The 16,749-nt window shown below is 44.7% G+C and overlaps 1 protein-coding gene across 1 annotated transcript in view; it reads right to left on the bottom strand.

Moving 5' to 3' along the window:
- The window catches only part of LOC126156185 (uncharacterized), a 120,048-nt gene that overhangs the window by 24,522 nt on the left and 78,777 nt on the right, over nt 1-16,749 (bottom strand). The window contains exon 3 of the mRNA XM_049916282.1: nt 3,890-4,749. Coding sequence (XP_049772239.1) covers nt 3,890-4,749 — 860 coding nt within the window. The remainder of the gene's footprint in view (nt 1-3,889; nt 4,750-16,749) is intronic.

A 16,749-nucleotide genomic window follows, 5' to 3' on the forward strand; every position in this document is an offset into this window, starting at 1 on the left:
TCACATAAATTTTCTCAGCATGTTATAGTCTTAGGTGGAGACTTCAATTTACCAGATATAGACTGGGACACTCTGATGCTTAGGACAGGTGGTAGGGACAGAGCATCGAGTGACATTATACTGAGTGCACATCCGAAAATTACCTCGAGCAATTAAACAGGGAACCGACTCGTGGAGATAACATCTTGGACCTACTGATAACAAACAGACCCGAACTTTTCGACTCTGTAAGTGCAGAACAGGGAATCAGTGATCATAAGGCCGTTGCAGCATCCCTGAATATGGAAGTTAATAGGAATATAAAAAAAGGGAGGAAGGTTTATCTGTTTAGCAAGAGTAATAGAAGGCAGATTTCAGACTGCCTAACACATTGTAAGTAGGCTGTTTATGTTTTCTTTATGTAAGTTTGCTGTTTATGTTTTTTATTGGCAACGTTACGTAGCGCTCTCTGTATGAAAATCACTGGCTGTGCTGTGTGCAGTATGTGGCTAGTTTGCATTGTTGCCTGCCATTGTTGTCATGAACTGCTATAGCTGGATGTGAACAGCAGATAGCGTTGGGCAGTTGGAGGTGAGCCGCCAGCAGTGGTGGACGTGGGGAGAGAGATGGCGGAGTTTTGATAATCTGTAAGACTGAATGTCAATTATGAATATTAAGGTAAATACATTGTTTGTTCTCTATTAATATCTTTCATTTGCTAACTATCCCTATCAGTAGTTAGTACCTTCAGTGGTTTGAATCTTTTATTTAGCTGGCAGTAGTGGCGCTCGCCGTATTGCAGTAGTTCGAGCAACGAAGATTTTTGTGAGGTAAGTGATTTGTGAAAGGTATAGTTTAATGTTTGTCAGGGCCATTCTTTTGCAGGGATTTTTGATAGTCAGATTGCGTTGCGCTAAAAACATTGTGTGTCAGGTTAAGCACAGTCTTGTACAATTGTTCTAAGTGGACATTTCATATGCATAATTTGTTCTAAGGGGACGTTTCAACATCAAAACGAAAATTTCTGTTCCGACACTGACAATGTTGAGTGGTTATAGAAAAAGCTCAAGGCAATTGTAAAATGCGTTTTAGATAGGTACGTGCCGAATAAAACTGTGAGGGACGGGAAAAACCCACCGTGGTTCAACAACAAAGTTAGGAAACTATTGCGAAAGCAAAGAGAGCTTCACTCCAAGTTTAAACGCAACCAAAACCTCTCAGACAAACAGAAGCTAAACGATGTCAAAGTTAGCGTAAGGAGGGCTATGCGTGAAGCGTTCAGTGAATTCGAAAGTAAAATTCTATCTACCGACTTGACAGAAAATCCTAGGAAGTTCTGGTCTTACGTTAAATCAGTAAGTGGCTCGAAACAGCATATCCAGGCACTCCGGGATGATGATGGCATTGAAACAGAGAATGACACACGTAAAGGTGAAATACTAAACACCTTTTTCCAAAGCTGTTTCACAGAGGAAGACCGCACTGCAGTTCGAAATAAGTGTCCAAGGAATAGAAAAGCAACTGGAATCACTCAACAGATGAAAGTCCACTGGACCTGACGGGATACCAATTCGATTCTACACAGAGTACGCAAAATAACTTGCCCCCCTTTTAACAGCCGTGTACCGCATGTCTCTAGAGGAACGGAAGGTTCCAAATGATTGGAAAAGAGCACAGGTAGTCCCAGTTTTCAAGAAGGGTCGACAAGCAGATGCGCAAAACTATAGACCTATATCTCTGACGTCGATCTGTTGTAGGATTTTAGAACATGGTTTTTGCTCGCGTATCATGTCGTTTTTGGAAACCCAGAATCTACTCTGTAGGAATCAACATGGATTCCGAAAACAGCGATCGTGTGAGACACAACTCGCTTTATTTGTTCATGAGACCCAGAAAATATTAGATACAGGCTCCCAGGTAGATGCTATTTTCATTGACTTCCGGAAGGCTGGATTGAAGAGATTTTAGCAAACAGAACACAACATGCTGTTATCAATGGAGAGACGTCTACAGACGTTAAAGTAACCTCTGGCGTGCCACAGGGGAGTGTTATGGGACCATTGCTTTTCACAATATATATAAATGACCTAGAAGATAGTGTCGGAAGTTCCATGCGGCTTTTCGCGGATGATGCTGTAGTATACAGAGAAGTTGCAGCATTAGAAAATTGTAGGGAAATGCAGGAAGATCTGCAGCGTATAGGTACTTGGTGCAGGGAGTGGCAACTGACCCTTAACATAGACAAATGTAATGTATTGCGTATACATAGAAAGAAGGATTCTTTATTGTATGATTATATGATAGCGGAACATACACTGGTAGCAGTTACTTCTGTAAAATATCTGGGAGTATGCGTACGGAACGGTTTGAAGTGGAATGATCATATAAAATTAATTGTTGTTAAGGCGGGTACCAGGTTGAGATTCATTGGGAGAGTCCTTAGAAAATGTAGCCCATCAACAAAGGAGGTGGCTTACAAAACACTCGTTCGACCTATACTTGCGTTGTTGCTCATGAGTGTGGGATCCGTACCAGATCGGGTTGACGCAGGAGATGGAGAAGATCCAAAGAAGAGCGGCGCGTTTCGTCACAGGGTTATTTGGTAACCGTGATAGCGTTACGGAGATGTTTAGCAAACTCAAGTGGCAGACTCTGCAAGAGAGGCGCTCTGCATCGCGGTGTAGCTTGCTCGCCAGGTTTCGAGAGGGTGCATTTCTGGATGAGGTATCGAATATATTGCTTCCCCCTACTTATACATCCAAAGGAGATTACGAATGTAAATTTAGAGAGATTCGAGCGCGCACGGAGGCTTTCAGAAAGTCGTTGTTCCCGCGAACAATACGCGATTAGAACAGGAAAGGGAGGTAATGACAGTGGCACGTAAAGTGCCCTCCGCCACACACCGTTGGGTGGCTTGCTAAATATAAATGTAGATGCAGATGTAGATGTAGAAACGCGCGGCCACAACGGCCAGCCTAAGAAAACTCACGAATGGAGTTACTGTTTGACGACCAGTAAATATCCCTGAACTACCTCCAAAGTTTTCTCAGTGGGCTTCTGATTCACCCTGTAACGTCTGTTTAGTTATTCACACATGGGCCTTCCCAGCGACCGTCATCTGAAACTATCTGCTTTTGGACGTAGTTAGTGTGACGAACTTCACCTGTTTGGCGCTTTGGTCGTGGGGGAAGACAACAATTTAGCTAAACAATTTAGCTAAACATAAGGAAATGACCTTATGCATGAGTTGCATGTGTACTTTGACTAGCGCATGTCATGCCAAATGTGGGAAACAACTGAACCGCTTGAATGAGATTTTGCCGGCCGGAGTGGCCGCGCGGTTCTAGGCGCTACAGTCTGGAGCCGAGCGACCGCTACGGTCGCAGGTTCGAATGCTGCCTCGGGCATTGATGTGTGTGAGGTCCTTAGGTTACTTATGTTTAATTAGTTCTAAGTTCTAGGCGACTGATAACCTCAGAAGTTAAGTCGCATAGTGCTCAGAGCCATTTGAACCATTTTGAATGAGATTTTCACTCTGCAGCGGAGTGTGCGCTGATGTGAAACTTCTTGGCAGATTAAAACTGCGTGCCGGACCGAGACACTGGCAGTAGTAAAGCTGTGAGGAACGGGGCGTGAGTCGTGCTTGGGTAGTTCAGATGGCAGAGCACTTGCCCTCGAAATGCAAAGGTCCCGAGTTCGAGTCTCGGTCCGGCACACAGTTTTAATCTGCCAGGAAGTTTAGCTGAACCGCTTATTTCACATACTCTGTCTTGTGTTGAATTTGTTATTCTGTGGCTTTAGTAGATTGGTCTGGGATCGGAATATTAATAAACGGATGAACAGAAACTGAAGATGAAGAAAAGTAATAGCTAAAACAGCATTTTTTATGAAGTGATCTGCTCGGACTTACCTGGAAATCTACTAATCTCACGTCGACAGGGCGATCATCAACATATCGGAACATGATGTTGTTCTTCCACAAATCACCGTGCGCCAAAACTTTCAGCTGAGGCCGGCAGCTGTCGAAGACACCCTCTAGCTTGTCAAATACGGTAGATTTGGTATCACGATACATCAGCGCGTACTTCTCGCATCCGGCAATCGTCCCTAGAACATCTGCCAGCGCGGAATACAGCCTATCGGTGACAACCGAGAAATGCTCTCTGCCGTATTTAGTAAACATGGGGTGCTGCGAGAAGCTTTCGGCGCCGAGCGCCTCGTGGTCTGCCAGAAGCACGGAGGCGGCGTGCAGGCGCGCCAAGGTCTCGAGGACGAGCGAGCAGTGCTGCCTGTCCAGCAGCCGGCCGCGGGGCGACATGGCGAAGCCCGCCTCGGCCAGGTCCTCCAGCAGCAGGAAGTCTATGGGCCGCGAGCCGCTGTGGTAGCAGCGGGCGGCCAGCGGCTTCCACCTGTCGCCCTCCGCGGCCTGGAGCGCCGCCACCGCGGCGGGCAGCATCACCGTGTAGAACAGCGTCTCCCTCAGGAAGATGCCCGCCTCCTGCACCACCCTGCGCAGCGGGCCCGCGCGCAGCAGGCACTTGGCGAGCAGCGACCGCCGCTGTGTCCGCGCCACCCCCGCGCCCCTCTTGACGGTCGCGGTCACGCGCAGCATCTCGCTGAGGAAGTTGACGCCGCGGCCGCAGGCGTACCCCACGTCCAGCGCCTCCACTTCCAGCTCCTCGTCCTGCTCAGCTCTCCTGAGCGCCTGCGCCACCAGCTTCTCATCCAGCCACTCTGGCGGAGGAAGCCTGTCATCAGTTTCCGGCATTTCTGAAAAACAGAAATCGATAATCAGTGCTATTTAAATATGCTGTATGCTTCTAGATCTAAATACACTACCGGCCATTAAAATTGCTACACAACGAATATGACGTGCTACAGACGCGACAGACCGGCAGTAAGTAAATGCTGTGATATGCAAATGATTAACTTTTCAGAGCATTCACACAAGGCTGGTGCCGGTGGCGACACCTACAACGTGCTGACATGAGGAAAGTTTCCAACCGATTTCTCATACACAAACAGCAGTTGACCGGCGTTGCCTGGCGAAACGTTGTTGTGATGCCTCGTGTAAGGAGGAGAAATGCGCATCATCACGTTTCCGACTTTGATAAAGGTCGGATTGTAGCCTATCGCGATTGCGGTTTATCGTATCGCGACATTGCTGCTCGCGTTGGTCGAGATCCGATGACTGTTAGCAGAATATGGAATCGGTGGGTTCAGGAGGGTAATACGGAACGCCTTGCTGGATCCCAACGGCCTCGTATCGCTAGCAGTCGAGATGACAGGCATCTTATTCGCAGGGCTGTAACGGATCGTACACCCACGTCTCGATCCCTAACTCAACAGATGGCGACGTTTGCAATACAATCGCCATCTGCACGAACAGTTCGACGACGTATGCAGCAGCATGGACTATCAGGTCGGAGACCATGGCTGCGGTTACCCTTGACGCTGCATCACAGACAGGAGTGCCTGCGATGGTGTACTCAACGACGAACCTGGGTGCACGAATGGCAAAACGTCATTTTTTCGGATGAATCCAGGTTCTGTTTACAGCATTATGATGTTCGCATCCGTGTTTGGTGACATCGCGGTGAACGCACATTCGAAGCGTGTATTCGTCATCGCTATACTGGCATATCACACGGCGGGATGGCATAGGGTGCCATTGGTTACACGTCTCGGTCACCTCCTGTTCGCATTGACGGCGCACTGAACAGTGGACATTACATTTCAGATGTGTTACGACCCGTGGCTCTACCCTTCATTTGATCCCTGCGAAACTCTATATTTCAGCAGGATAATGCACGACCGCATGTTGTAGGTCCTGTACGGGCCTTTCTGGATACAGAAAATCTTCGGCTGCTGCCCTGGCCAGCACATTCTCCAGATCTCTCACCAATTGAAAACGTCTGGTCAATGGTGGCCGAGCAACTGGCTCGTAACAATACGCCAGTCACTACTCTTGATGAGCAATGGTATCGTGTTGAAGCTGCATGGGCAGCTGTACCTGTACACGCCATCCAAGCTCTGTTTGACTCAATACCCAGGCCTATCAAGGCCGTTATTACGGCCAGAGGTGGTTTTCCTGGGTACTGATTTCTCAGGAGCTATGCACCCAAATTGCGTGAAAATGTAATCACATGTCAATTCTAGTATAATATATTTGTCCAATGAATACCCGTTTATCTTCTGGATTTCTTTTTGGTTCAGCAATTTCAATGGCCAGGTGTGTATATATTTGTAAAGTGAAGCACGCGGCAGAGGTTACCTGCCACGGTACAGCTTTTTGCGATAACAGTTCATATGGGATGAGTGACTGCTTACATGCCTTAGTGCACACTCTAATCACTGTAATATTTATGAATAACTGGGGTGAAAAGAATGGAAAGCAAATGGGATAGGAAAGAAGTAGGAAGGAAATAACAACTTCCAGCTGCACAGTGCATTGAGGCAAAGCTAAGGCGAGAGTTGCAGATTCATGCAGGACCGGAATTCTCTGGAATGGCTGCCCAACCGCCTTGGCCATCTGGACACGCTTCCCATCACACCCAAATTCCAATATTCATGCTCGTCGCACAGCAACATCCCCTTACATTAACCTCCTACTCACAGATTTCTGATTTCCGTAGGAGTTCGGACGTTGGTTGTGTATCCGCACTGAAACTATATCATGAAGCAGCCGGAGCGTCCATAGAATTATAGATATTAGTGGTGTACGAGGGGAGTTTTAAAAGTCCGTGCAAAGTCTGAGAGACGGCACTACCGGCGCGTATCGAGGTCATGTTTAGTTAGTAGCATCTTTGGAAAGAACGCATACCAAGTTTCAGCCATATTAGTCTATTTCTTTGTGTTTGGCATTCGTGTGAATCAAAGAAGTCCAGCGATTGTCAAGAAATGGACGAAAAAGAATTTCGTGTGGTGATTGAACATTACTTTATGAAAGGCAAAACACCTCAACAGACTAGAGAGAAGCTTGATAAACATTACGGTGACTCTGCACCTTCGATTAGAACAGTTTATAAGTGGTTTAAAACTTTTCGGAGTGGCCATATGGGCACAAGTGATGCTGAACGTTTTGGACGCCCTGTGAAAGTGACGACTCCAGAAATCATTGATAAAATCTATGATATGGTGATTTATGACAGAAGAGTAAGGGTGCGTGAGATGGCGAGTGCTGTGGGCATCTCGAATGAAGGGGTACATAATATTTTGCATAAACATTTGGACATGACAAAGCTATCCACAAGATCAGTTCCGCGATTGCTCACGCTTGATCAAAAACGGAATCGTGTGAAGTGTTGCAAGGATGGTTTGCAACTGTTCAGGAAGAATCCGCAGGACTTTAAGCGTCGTTTCGTCACTGTGGATGAAACATTGATACATTACTATACTCCTGAGACCAAACAACAATCAAAACAATCGGTTACCAAGGGAGAATCTGCACCAAAAAGGCGAAGACCATTCCTTCGGCCGGAAAGGCTATGGCGAGTGTCTTTTGGGATTTGCAAGGGATAATCCTCATCGACTATCTGGAAAATTTTAAAACTATTACAGGTGCATATTATTAATTGTTATTGGACCGTTTGAAAACTGAGCTGCAAGAAAAACGCCGGCAATTGGACCGCAAAATGTCCTTTCCCATCACGACAATGCACTAGCACACTCCTCAGCAGTTGTCGCAAAATTAATGGAAATAGGTATCCAACTCGTTTCACAACCCCCCTGTTCTCCAGACTTCGCTCCCTCAGACTACTATTTGCTCCAAAATTTGAAGAAATGGCTGGCAGGACTAAGATTTTATTTAAACGAGTAGGTGATTTAAGCAACTAATAGCTATTTTGCAGACTTGGACAATTCCTGTTATTCGGAAGGGATCAACAAAGTAGAACAGCGTTGGACGAAGTGAATAAGTCTAAGAGGAAACTATGTAGAAAAATTAAGAGGGTTTGCCCCAAACACGTTAGTAGTTTTTATTTTTGCAGCTACTTTTCAAACTCCTCTCGTATGTTGTGTCAGACACCACCGGCGATAAAGCAGCTGGGACATGTACATGAGTAACTGGCGCGAAAGGAACGGAAAGAAGACAGTATGTCCTATAGAACAGACACCTCGCATGCCTACAATTCCATGGGTGCGACGGCAGTTTGATGAAGTAGTTTCAGTGTGGATGCACAATGAACGTCCGAACGCCTACGTGAATCAGAAATCTGCGAGTATGGGTTTAACTGAAAGCGTGCTTGTATGATTGAGGCGTTTAAGGCAATCATTCTAGAGAAGAGGAGCACGTGGGTTTGAGTCCTGATCCGACACAAATTTTCAGCACTCGCTGTTGCATTACTATATTCCTTCAGTAGCTGGAGATGATTACTGCCTTCCTACCTCTTTCGCATCCCGTTTCCTTTCCATTCCTTTCACCCCAGTTATTCATATATACGTAGCAGCTGCTTCATTGCAAGTGGTGTCTGTTATGTTGGACATGTATGTCAAAACAGATACCATTCGTATCTATAGTCTAATATTGTTTTCTCGAGCCCAGTGCTAACACTCAGTTTAGTATACATTTATCTGTTCACATTATCTGATATGTTTTCGAATGTAGGTCATGGTTCAAATGGTTCAAATGGCTCTGAGCACTATGGGACTTAACATCTGTGGTCATCAGTCCCCTAGAACTTAGAACTACTTAAACCTAACTAACCTAAGGACATCACACACATCCATGCCCGAGGCAGGATTCGAACCTGCGACCGAAGCAGTCACGCGGAATGTAGGTCATGCTGTTAATATGTAATTCCATTTCTACCGTCAGAAAGCGCTGTCTGCTATCTAAAATGTTGTCTCATTGTATTTATGTATAACAAGAAATATCGCATAATACTGTCTTGTAGGTTAGCACTATATTTTCCGGACCCCTTCAGTAACAAATAACGCACTTAAATGGTTCAACTGGCTCTGAGCACTATGGGAGTGAACATCTGAGGTCAACAGTCCCCTGGAACTTAGAACTACTTAAACCTAACTAACCTAAGGACATCACACACATCCATGTCCGAGGCAGGATTCGAACCTGCGATTGTAGGGGTCGCGCGTGTCCAGACTGAAGTGCCTAGAACCGCTCGGCCACAACGGCTAACGCACTTAAGTGCAGCATTTTTCAATAAATAAAACTAAACAGATGAAGTATACTACTAGCAACAGGAAAGTAACAGAAGTAACTTATAATTTCTTTTAGTTACACAAAATTTGTATATTTTAGATTGTCGCTAAACTGATGGTAGTTACTCCTTACAAAGGCACTTAATAACTTACTCTGAAGTAACTGTATACAGTCCACACTGAACTATGGTTTGAGAACTGCGACTGTTTATGACATGAAAGAAGCATTAAAAGAATTATCTGTGTCAGTCACTTTCCTCTCACAGCACATTGCAGAGGACTTTGTAACCTCCCCCTCACTTATCGACCTTAAAGACAGTGAAAAATTAAACCGCGTGTACCTAATGGAAATTTGGGAAAAGCAATCGTCACCGAAGTTAAACTGTCGGTAAAGAGGGAGGCAAGGGTTACATCTAAATGAAAGGAAAAATGCTAATGAAACAGGTGGAAATTAATTTTGAAAAGGGGTAAAGTTAATAAAGAAAGTAAATGTGCGACCATTACGTTAACAATTAACTAGCGGTAATTAGGTATTTGAGATTTGGGGGAAATCACGGTCGCCAGTCCTAAGGACAATTACTATAGTAACTGAAAAAGAAAGGTTATTACACATATAATTAGCGCTAGAAGCATGGCAACTGAAGGTTGACACGTGCAGTGTGAAAACTGAAAGTTTGTCAGAAGCAATAAATTTCGCTACACTCTGACTTAATTTAGCAAAAGAATTAATAAAACCGGATAATCGAAAGTTAATTTAGTGACTGAAGTTAATAGTGAGTTTTCTTTCTGAAGCACATCGAAATTCAGTAGAATACGGTTAGTCTTGGACTACCTCAACAATCATTTCAAAAGCTACTTGAATCTACGCAATTTAGAAATAAAAGATTTAACTTTGAACTTGAATTAAATGATTCTGAATAATTAACAATAGTAAAATTTAGTACGTACCAAGCTGAGCTGCAGTCACAGGTAAGCTAAAATACGGTAACAAAACTCGCACTCTTAATTTGTGCTTGTGTAATCTAAATATTGTAGCCGGCTATGAATACCTTAACTGAACTTTGAAATTAAAGCAATGAAATCGAATGATGCTGCTTTAATGCTGGCGTTTGAATTTCAACGACACTCGGGTTCATTCCGGAAAAGGAAGGGACCCTGCTTGGTAACGCAATTGGGACAATGAGCAACAAAGGTTCATGCTACGTTGCTGTAATTTTGTGATTTGAACAGTTTTAAAAGCTGAGGTCTGCCATACAGTTATAAACTTTACGTGCTTCCAGTCTTCCTTGTTGGTTGATTGAAGGTTTCAAGCCGTCGATCGAGGAGGTGGCGACAGTCACTCACTGTCGGCCGTCACTGTTGCAGAAGCTGGATGTTGGCGCGCCTTCTTCTCGACACGGTCACCAGACGAAACGGGCTGTTGATGTGCGCCAGCTAATGCTTCCCGTCCGCGACACCATGTCAGAAACTATCATCGCAAGTCGAGCGCAATTACATGCTGCCAAACCCCGAAAGCGCGGCAACTCGCGGGAGCTTCACACAACACATCTGCTCCACTCGCTACTCCAGCCAGACTCTCTCTGCCCGCGCTCCACGCGACAGAGTTAACACTACCAAAGATCCTACACACTTTGATTCTTCACACGACCTATCGATGTAATCGTTCGATAGCAGTTTTCCCTAGGCAAGACCCAGCGTAAAAATACAAATAATATTTACGAAACAAACCAATTATACATCGACATAAATGCATAAATATATATATATACAAATAGTAAAACAATTACAATATACGAAGACACAGAAATGTTATATATTCAGGTAACAAAAATAAGGAAAACAAATTTATAGTACAATTAATGGAAATAGGAGGATAAGCATTTCTGGCGTTACAACTTGAATCCTCATCTTCAGATGGATCAATGGATTACACTACATATTTGTTTGATGGATGTGACCAGTCGTCTCTTTTAAACTTTGTGCGGTTCCAAGCGCTTCAGTTTGGAACCGCGTGACCGCTACGGTCGCAGGTTCGAATCCTGCCTCGGGCATGTATGTGTGTGATGTCCTTAGGTTAGTTAGGTTTAAGCAGTTCTAAGTTCTAGGCGACTGATGACCTCAATAGTTAAGTCCCATAGTGCTCAGAGCCATTTGAACCATTTTTTAAACTTTCTTTCTCTGCAGATATGGTTCAAATGTTCAAATGTGTGGGAAATCTTATGGGACTTAACTGGTAAGGTCATTAGTCCCTAAGCTTACACACTACTTAACCTAAATTATCCTAAGGACAAACACACACACTCATGCCCGAGGGAGGACTCGAACATCCTCCGGGACCAGCCGCACAGTCCATGATTGCAGCGCCTCAGACCGCCCGGCTAATCCTGCGCGGCGCAGATATGGTATAATTAACACTCGTTAATGTAATATGGAACTGAAACAACAGATTTTAAGCAGTAATGAGCCTTCTTACAGGACATTCCAGCAGAAATAACTCTGAGGGTAACCAACTGAGAATCACAGAGAACATTATAAAATGTTTAAATATTTATAACTTTTCGTTTAATGATGTCTCTCTTGCAAAGAAATAGAAACATAAAAAATGTATTAAATTACCAGTATATTTCAGCATATGTATTTGTTAATACATGGGTTTCATGACAAGAGCTGTTTTCTAATTTACATCACTCAAAAATAGACGCTAGTAAAAGTGGCTGTGCACCCTCTATTATGCTTGAGAAACTTCTAAAAAGGTCATTGCATCTGTCTCAACTTTGTCACTGAGTATTTCATGCCCACACGTACTGTTGTGAATAAAAATTTCAAGCCTTTAATAGATGTTAAATTTGAGTCCTTCGTTTCGTCAGTTATCTGTGTGCTGGCGTAAGCTGTCGCCAGCACACTGGATGGCAAAGATGAAGCGGCAAGATCGATTAGTAGGCTCTGGATGAAGCGCGTCTGTCGCGGGAGACGCCACAGACACACCCACAGGCAATACGCCGCCAACGCCCTCTCGACAGCATGTATTTAGGCCGCCGCCGCTGACCACAGGGTCTCACTCGCTCGCTCACTCATCCAGCTGAGCGTCTATCAGTTTACTCGCAGAGCGAGTTAAGTCCACCACATATGACAGACAGTACATAGCGACCAGATTAGTGACTATTGTGGGGCTATTACAGATGAGCTTGTACCAGAAACATGAACTCTATTTAAGTAAATGTTCCAGTTCATGTAAATAAAGAACCGTATTAATCCACGTGTGCATTTATGTTTAAGGAAGAGGATACCGTCCACCCATAGCAACATCCTCTCCCTGGCTTCCTTGCGGTACAAGACTCTACAGTGGCGAAGGAGAATAATCCAGTGGCGATCGAAGATAATCGACTTAGCCGAAGATTTTGCTTGTCTCTCTTGTGGTTTAGCTTTCAGGGGTGATCGTGTTCAAGAGTTTCTATTTCTAATTTGTTGTTGTGTTCTTGCAACTATTCCAGGAGGGGCGCCGCAGAACTAATCAAATTTCTCTTTTCAGAAACTTTGCTTGCTTTCTGATACAACTTATTTGTGTAAACCATGAATTCCCCGTCCCCTCCACCCCCGCGCCACAACCGGAGACGGCCAATGTGATAGATGTAACACAAGTTTTTCAGTTTCAGGACCAGCAAATCTCTACCTTACTGACGACGGTACAACAACTATTGGCTGCAGAAGCTGCGTCGGCCGCACAACCACAACCGACTAACCAACCAGCTCAACAAATGCCGCAAACCAGTATACGAACAATCCGGTAATTTAAGGAAACAGAAGAGTAATTGATTGAATACCCGCCTCAGTTCCAAGCACACTGTCAAGTTCATCGTGTTCAGGGTACTGTAAAGTTACAGTACTTCCTTTCGATTGCAGGGTCCCCAGTGTGTTAATACAAAAACTATTCCCAACCGCGTCTCCCAACGAACTCAGCTATGACAAAGTGATCACTGCATAAATTCAATACTATCACCAGAAAGTCCAAGTAGAGGCAGCTAGATATAAGTTCTTTCGCTTGCAGAAAAGAAACCGGAACAGAGGTACCTCCAGTGGTACACAGAATTAACGGATATGTCTAGAAAGTGTAAATTTAAGTGTAGTTTTGGCAACTTTTACAGTGATTTAATGTGTGATGCAATAACATTCAGTGTCTCAGGTAGTAGAATACGGGAACATATCTTAAAGTACTCTTATCCGTCACTTTCCCAAGTATTGAAAATCTTATATCAATATGATTCGGGTGTCACAGCGGCCGATAAGTCTGATCAAGCCCCGTTTTGTCAGGTGGAGTCGCCCCTCGGCCGCGACCGCCCCAAGCAGCCACAACAACGAGCGCATACGCAGCCGTGCGGACAATCACGTAGACATGTAAACAGGCCTGTGAATTTTGTGAAGTCTTGCCCTAGATGTTTCGCTCGCCATAAAAGGCAGGAATGCACATCACGTAACGCAACGTGTCACGCGTGTGGGAAAAAGGTCATGCCCAAGCAGATTGTTTGCAACGGCACACAAACGCCAATTTTGTCCGCTCCCACAATAAACGGACTCGTGCACTTGCAGTGAACGCTATGTTTTCAAAACCTACAACAGATTTTGCAAAAGTAAGATTAAGGTTGTGCCTCCTTTTCACCCTAGTTCTGTGCAACGACGTTATAAAACAATTTGTGTCATTACGAATTGCTGGCCATCGTGTGAACTTTGTTAGACACAGGTGCCTCAGTAACTTTGCTTAATCGTGCCATGTACGAACAGTTAGGCTCACCACGCCTTTCTAAATCTAGCAAGAACCTCATTTTTTACAACAGACAGGAAGTTCCAGTGCTTGGACAGTGTAGTTTGCCTGTCACTTAAAAATTTCACACTTAGACAGTGAATTTTTTGTGTTGAAATCAAGAGACAGTGAGACCATATTCGGCTTAGATGCGTTTGATTTGTTTGGACTTAGCATCCAAGACAATGTACTTTCATTGTCTGCTTTTGAACCAAAAGGCAGAGTAGCTAGCTTCCGTATGGAATTTCCTGAACTATTTTCAATAGGAATGGGAAAAGCTAATAACTTTATAGCGCATGTTACATTGAAAGACAGCGGACAGCCTTTTTTTTGGGCCCTCCGCAATCCAATTACTTTAAGAGACAAAGTAGCCAGTCAATTGAAAGAATTGCAACATAATGGTGTAATTGCTCCCATTCAAGCTAGTCAGTGGGCAAGTCCTCTCGTTTTGTTGCCTAAGCCTTCTGGTCGGTTTCGCATTCGTGTTGCCTTCAAGCCTAGTCAACCCACAGAGAGTAATTGACATTCACCCGTTACCTCGCCCTGAGGAACTCATGGACAGACTTGGTACAGGACGTTACTTTTCTAAGGTAGATTTGCGTGATTCAAACTTGCAAATTCCGTTGGATGAAGAATCACAGAAGGTGTTTGTTGTAAATAAACACTTAGGACTGTTCACGTATTGGCGTTTGCCCTTTGGCAGTGCTTCTGCACCAGTCATTTTTCAACGCTACTTCGAACAGCTGACTGCGAAAGTGCCATTTCGTTCAAACCACCTTGACGATACTGTCATCTCATGTCGTACATCAGAGGAACACGTTGCCAATTTGCGTACTCTTTTTTGAGTCTTGTCAGAAGCAAGACTCAAGTGTCGTCTCGAAAAGTGTGACTTTTTTCAAACTGGACTACAGTACGTAGGTCATGTGCTAACCAGGCAGGGTGTACACCCCCTCCAGTCTCATTTGCTTGCAATTCGTGACCTGCCGTTCCTCGCAATGTATCTGAATTGCAGTCAGTGCTAGGGAAGTTGACATACTACATTCGGTTCACACTGAATGCCGATAAGATTGCGGCTCCTTTACATCGCTTGCGTCGCACACATGTACTTTTTTGTGAACTAAATACAGTAAAGACTCATTTCAGGAACTAAAAAATTTTTGGTTAGTGACAAATGTTTAGTGCATTTTGACCCTGCCAAACCAGTAGTTTTCAAGTCGACGCTTCTTCCTACGGAAACGGCACTTTGCTTTCGCACAGAATTGGTGCACAAGACACTCACAATGCTTTTTGCCTCAAAGTTGTTAGCTCAAAGCCGGCCGCAGTGGTCTAGTGGTTCTAGGCGCGCAGTCCGGAACCGCGGGACTGCTACGGTCGCAGGTTCGAATCCTGCCTCGGGCATGGATGTGTGTGATGTCCTTAGGTTAGTTAGGTTTAAGTAGTTCTAAGTTCTAGGGGACTGATGACCACAGAAGTTAAGTTCCATAGTGCTCAGAGCCATTTGAACCATTTTTTTTGTTAGCTCAAACTCAGTGCTACTATTCACAATTGAAGAACAAGCTGTCGATGTTGTCTATAACGTGACAAAATTCTTTCACTATCTGTTCTGTCGCAAGTCCTATTTAGTGACAGATCACAAGCCTTTGCAGTCCGTGTTTCATTCGACAAAGCCGGTTCATAGACGCACGACTCAAAAATTGTAACGTTGGGCTTTGTTGCTGTCGCAGTATGAAATTGCGTACATACCTACGGCAAAGCATAAAAATGTAGACGCCCTATCTCGCCTTCCAATTGGCCCAGACTCTGATATTGATGCATCTGCCGCATCTTGTTGGCAAAGGACTCTAAACTGCTGGAATCTCTCCCCTTGCACAACAGAAAAATTGCACAGGCTACGGAAGCAGACCGGGATTTTGTTGCATTACATTCGCACGTCTTGGCCTCGTTCATTGAACAGTATCCAGTACTCATTGTGTGCCGACATTTTGCACATTGGCACAACATTTCAGTTCAACAGGGTGTAAGTCTAGTTCAATCGCTTGCGCTTATTCCCAAGGTGTCACAAAAGAATGTGTTGCGATTGCTCCTCCAAGGACATTGGAGTATTGTTCGCACTAAATACAGTAGTTAGCGCGACGGCACTGTACTTGACAGGGCATGGACGCCCAAGCAGCTCGCCACAGACATTCTCAACTTGGCCTAAGACTGAATGAGCGGTTCTAGGTGTTTCAGTCCGGAACCGCGCGACTGCTACGGTCGCAGGTTCGAATCCTGCCTCGGGCATGGATATGTGTGATGTCCTTAGGTTAGTTAGGTTTAAGTAGTTCTAAGTTCTAGGGGACTGGTGACCTCAGACGTTAAGTCCCACAGTGTTCACAGCCATGTGAACCATTTGAGACTCAATGGTCATGGCAACGAGTGCAAATTGACTTTGCAGGACCCTTTTGGAACACTCGTTGTTTCATAGTGGTAGACTCTCTTGGCAAGTTCCCATTAGCGGTGCCTACGGCTTCTACCGCAACATGTAGCACCGTTCAAGCGTTATGTTCCATTTTCGCATAGAAGCTTTAGCAGGAGAAAAAAATGGCTCTGAGCACTATGGGACTTAACATCTGAGGTCATCAGTCCCCTAGAACTTAGAACTACTTAAACCTAGGACATCACACACATCCATGCCCGAGGCAGGATTTGAACCTGCGACCGTAGCAGTCGCGCGGTTCCGGACTGAAGCGCCTAGAACCGCACGGCCACCGCGGCCGGCTTTAGCAGAACTTGTGTCGGACTACGGACAGCAGTTTACATCACGCGATTCTGAA

Source organism: Schistocerca cancellata, chromosome 2 (genome assembly GCF_023864275.1).
Source record: "Schistocerca cancellata isolate TAMUIC-IGC-003103 chromosome 2, iqSchCanc2.1, whole genome shotgun sequence".
In the NCBI taxonomy this organism is placed as follows: domain Eukaryota; kingdom Metazoa; phylum Arthropoda; class Insecta; order Orthoptera; family Acrididae; genus Schistocerca; species Schistocerca cancellata.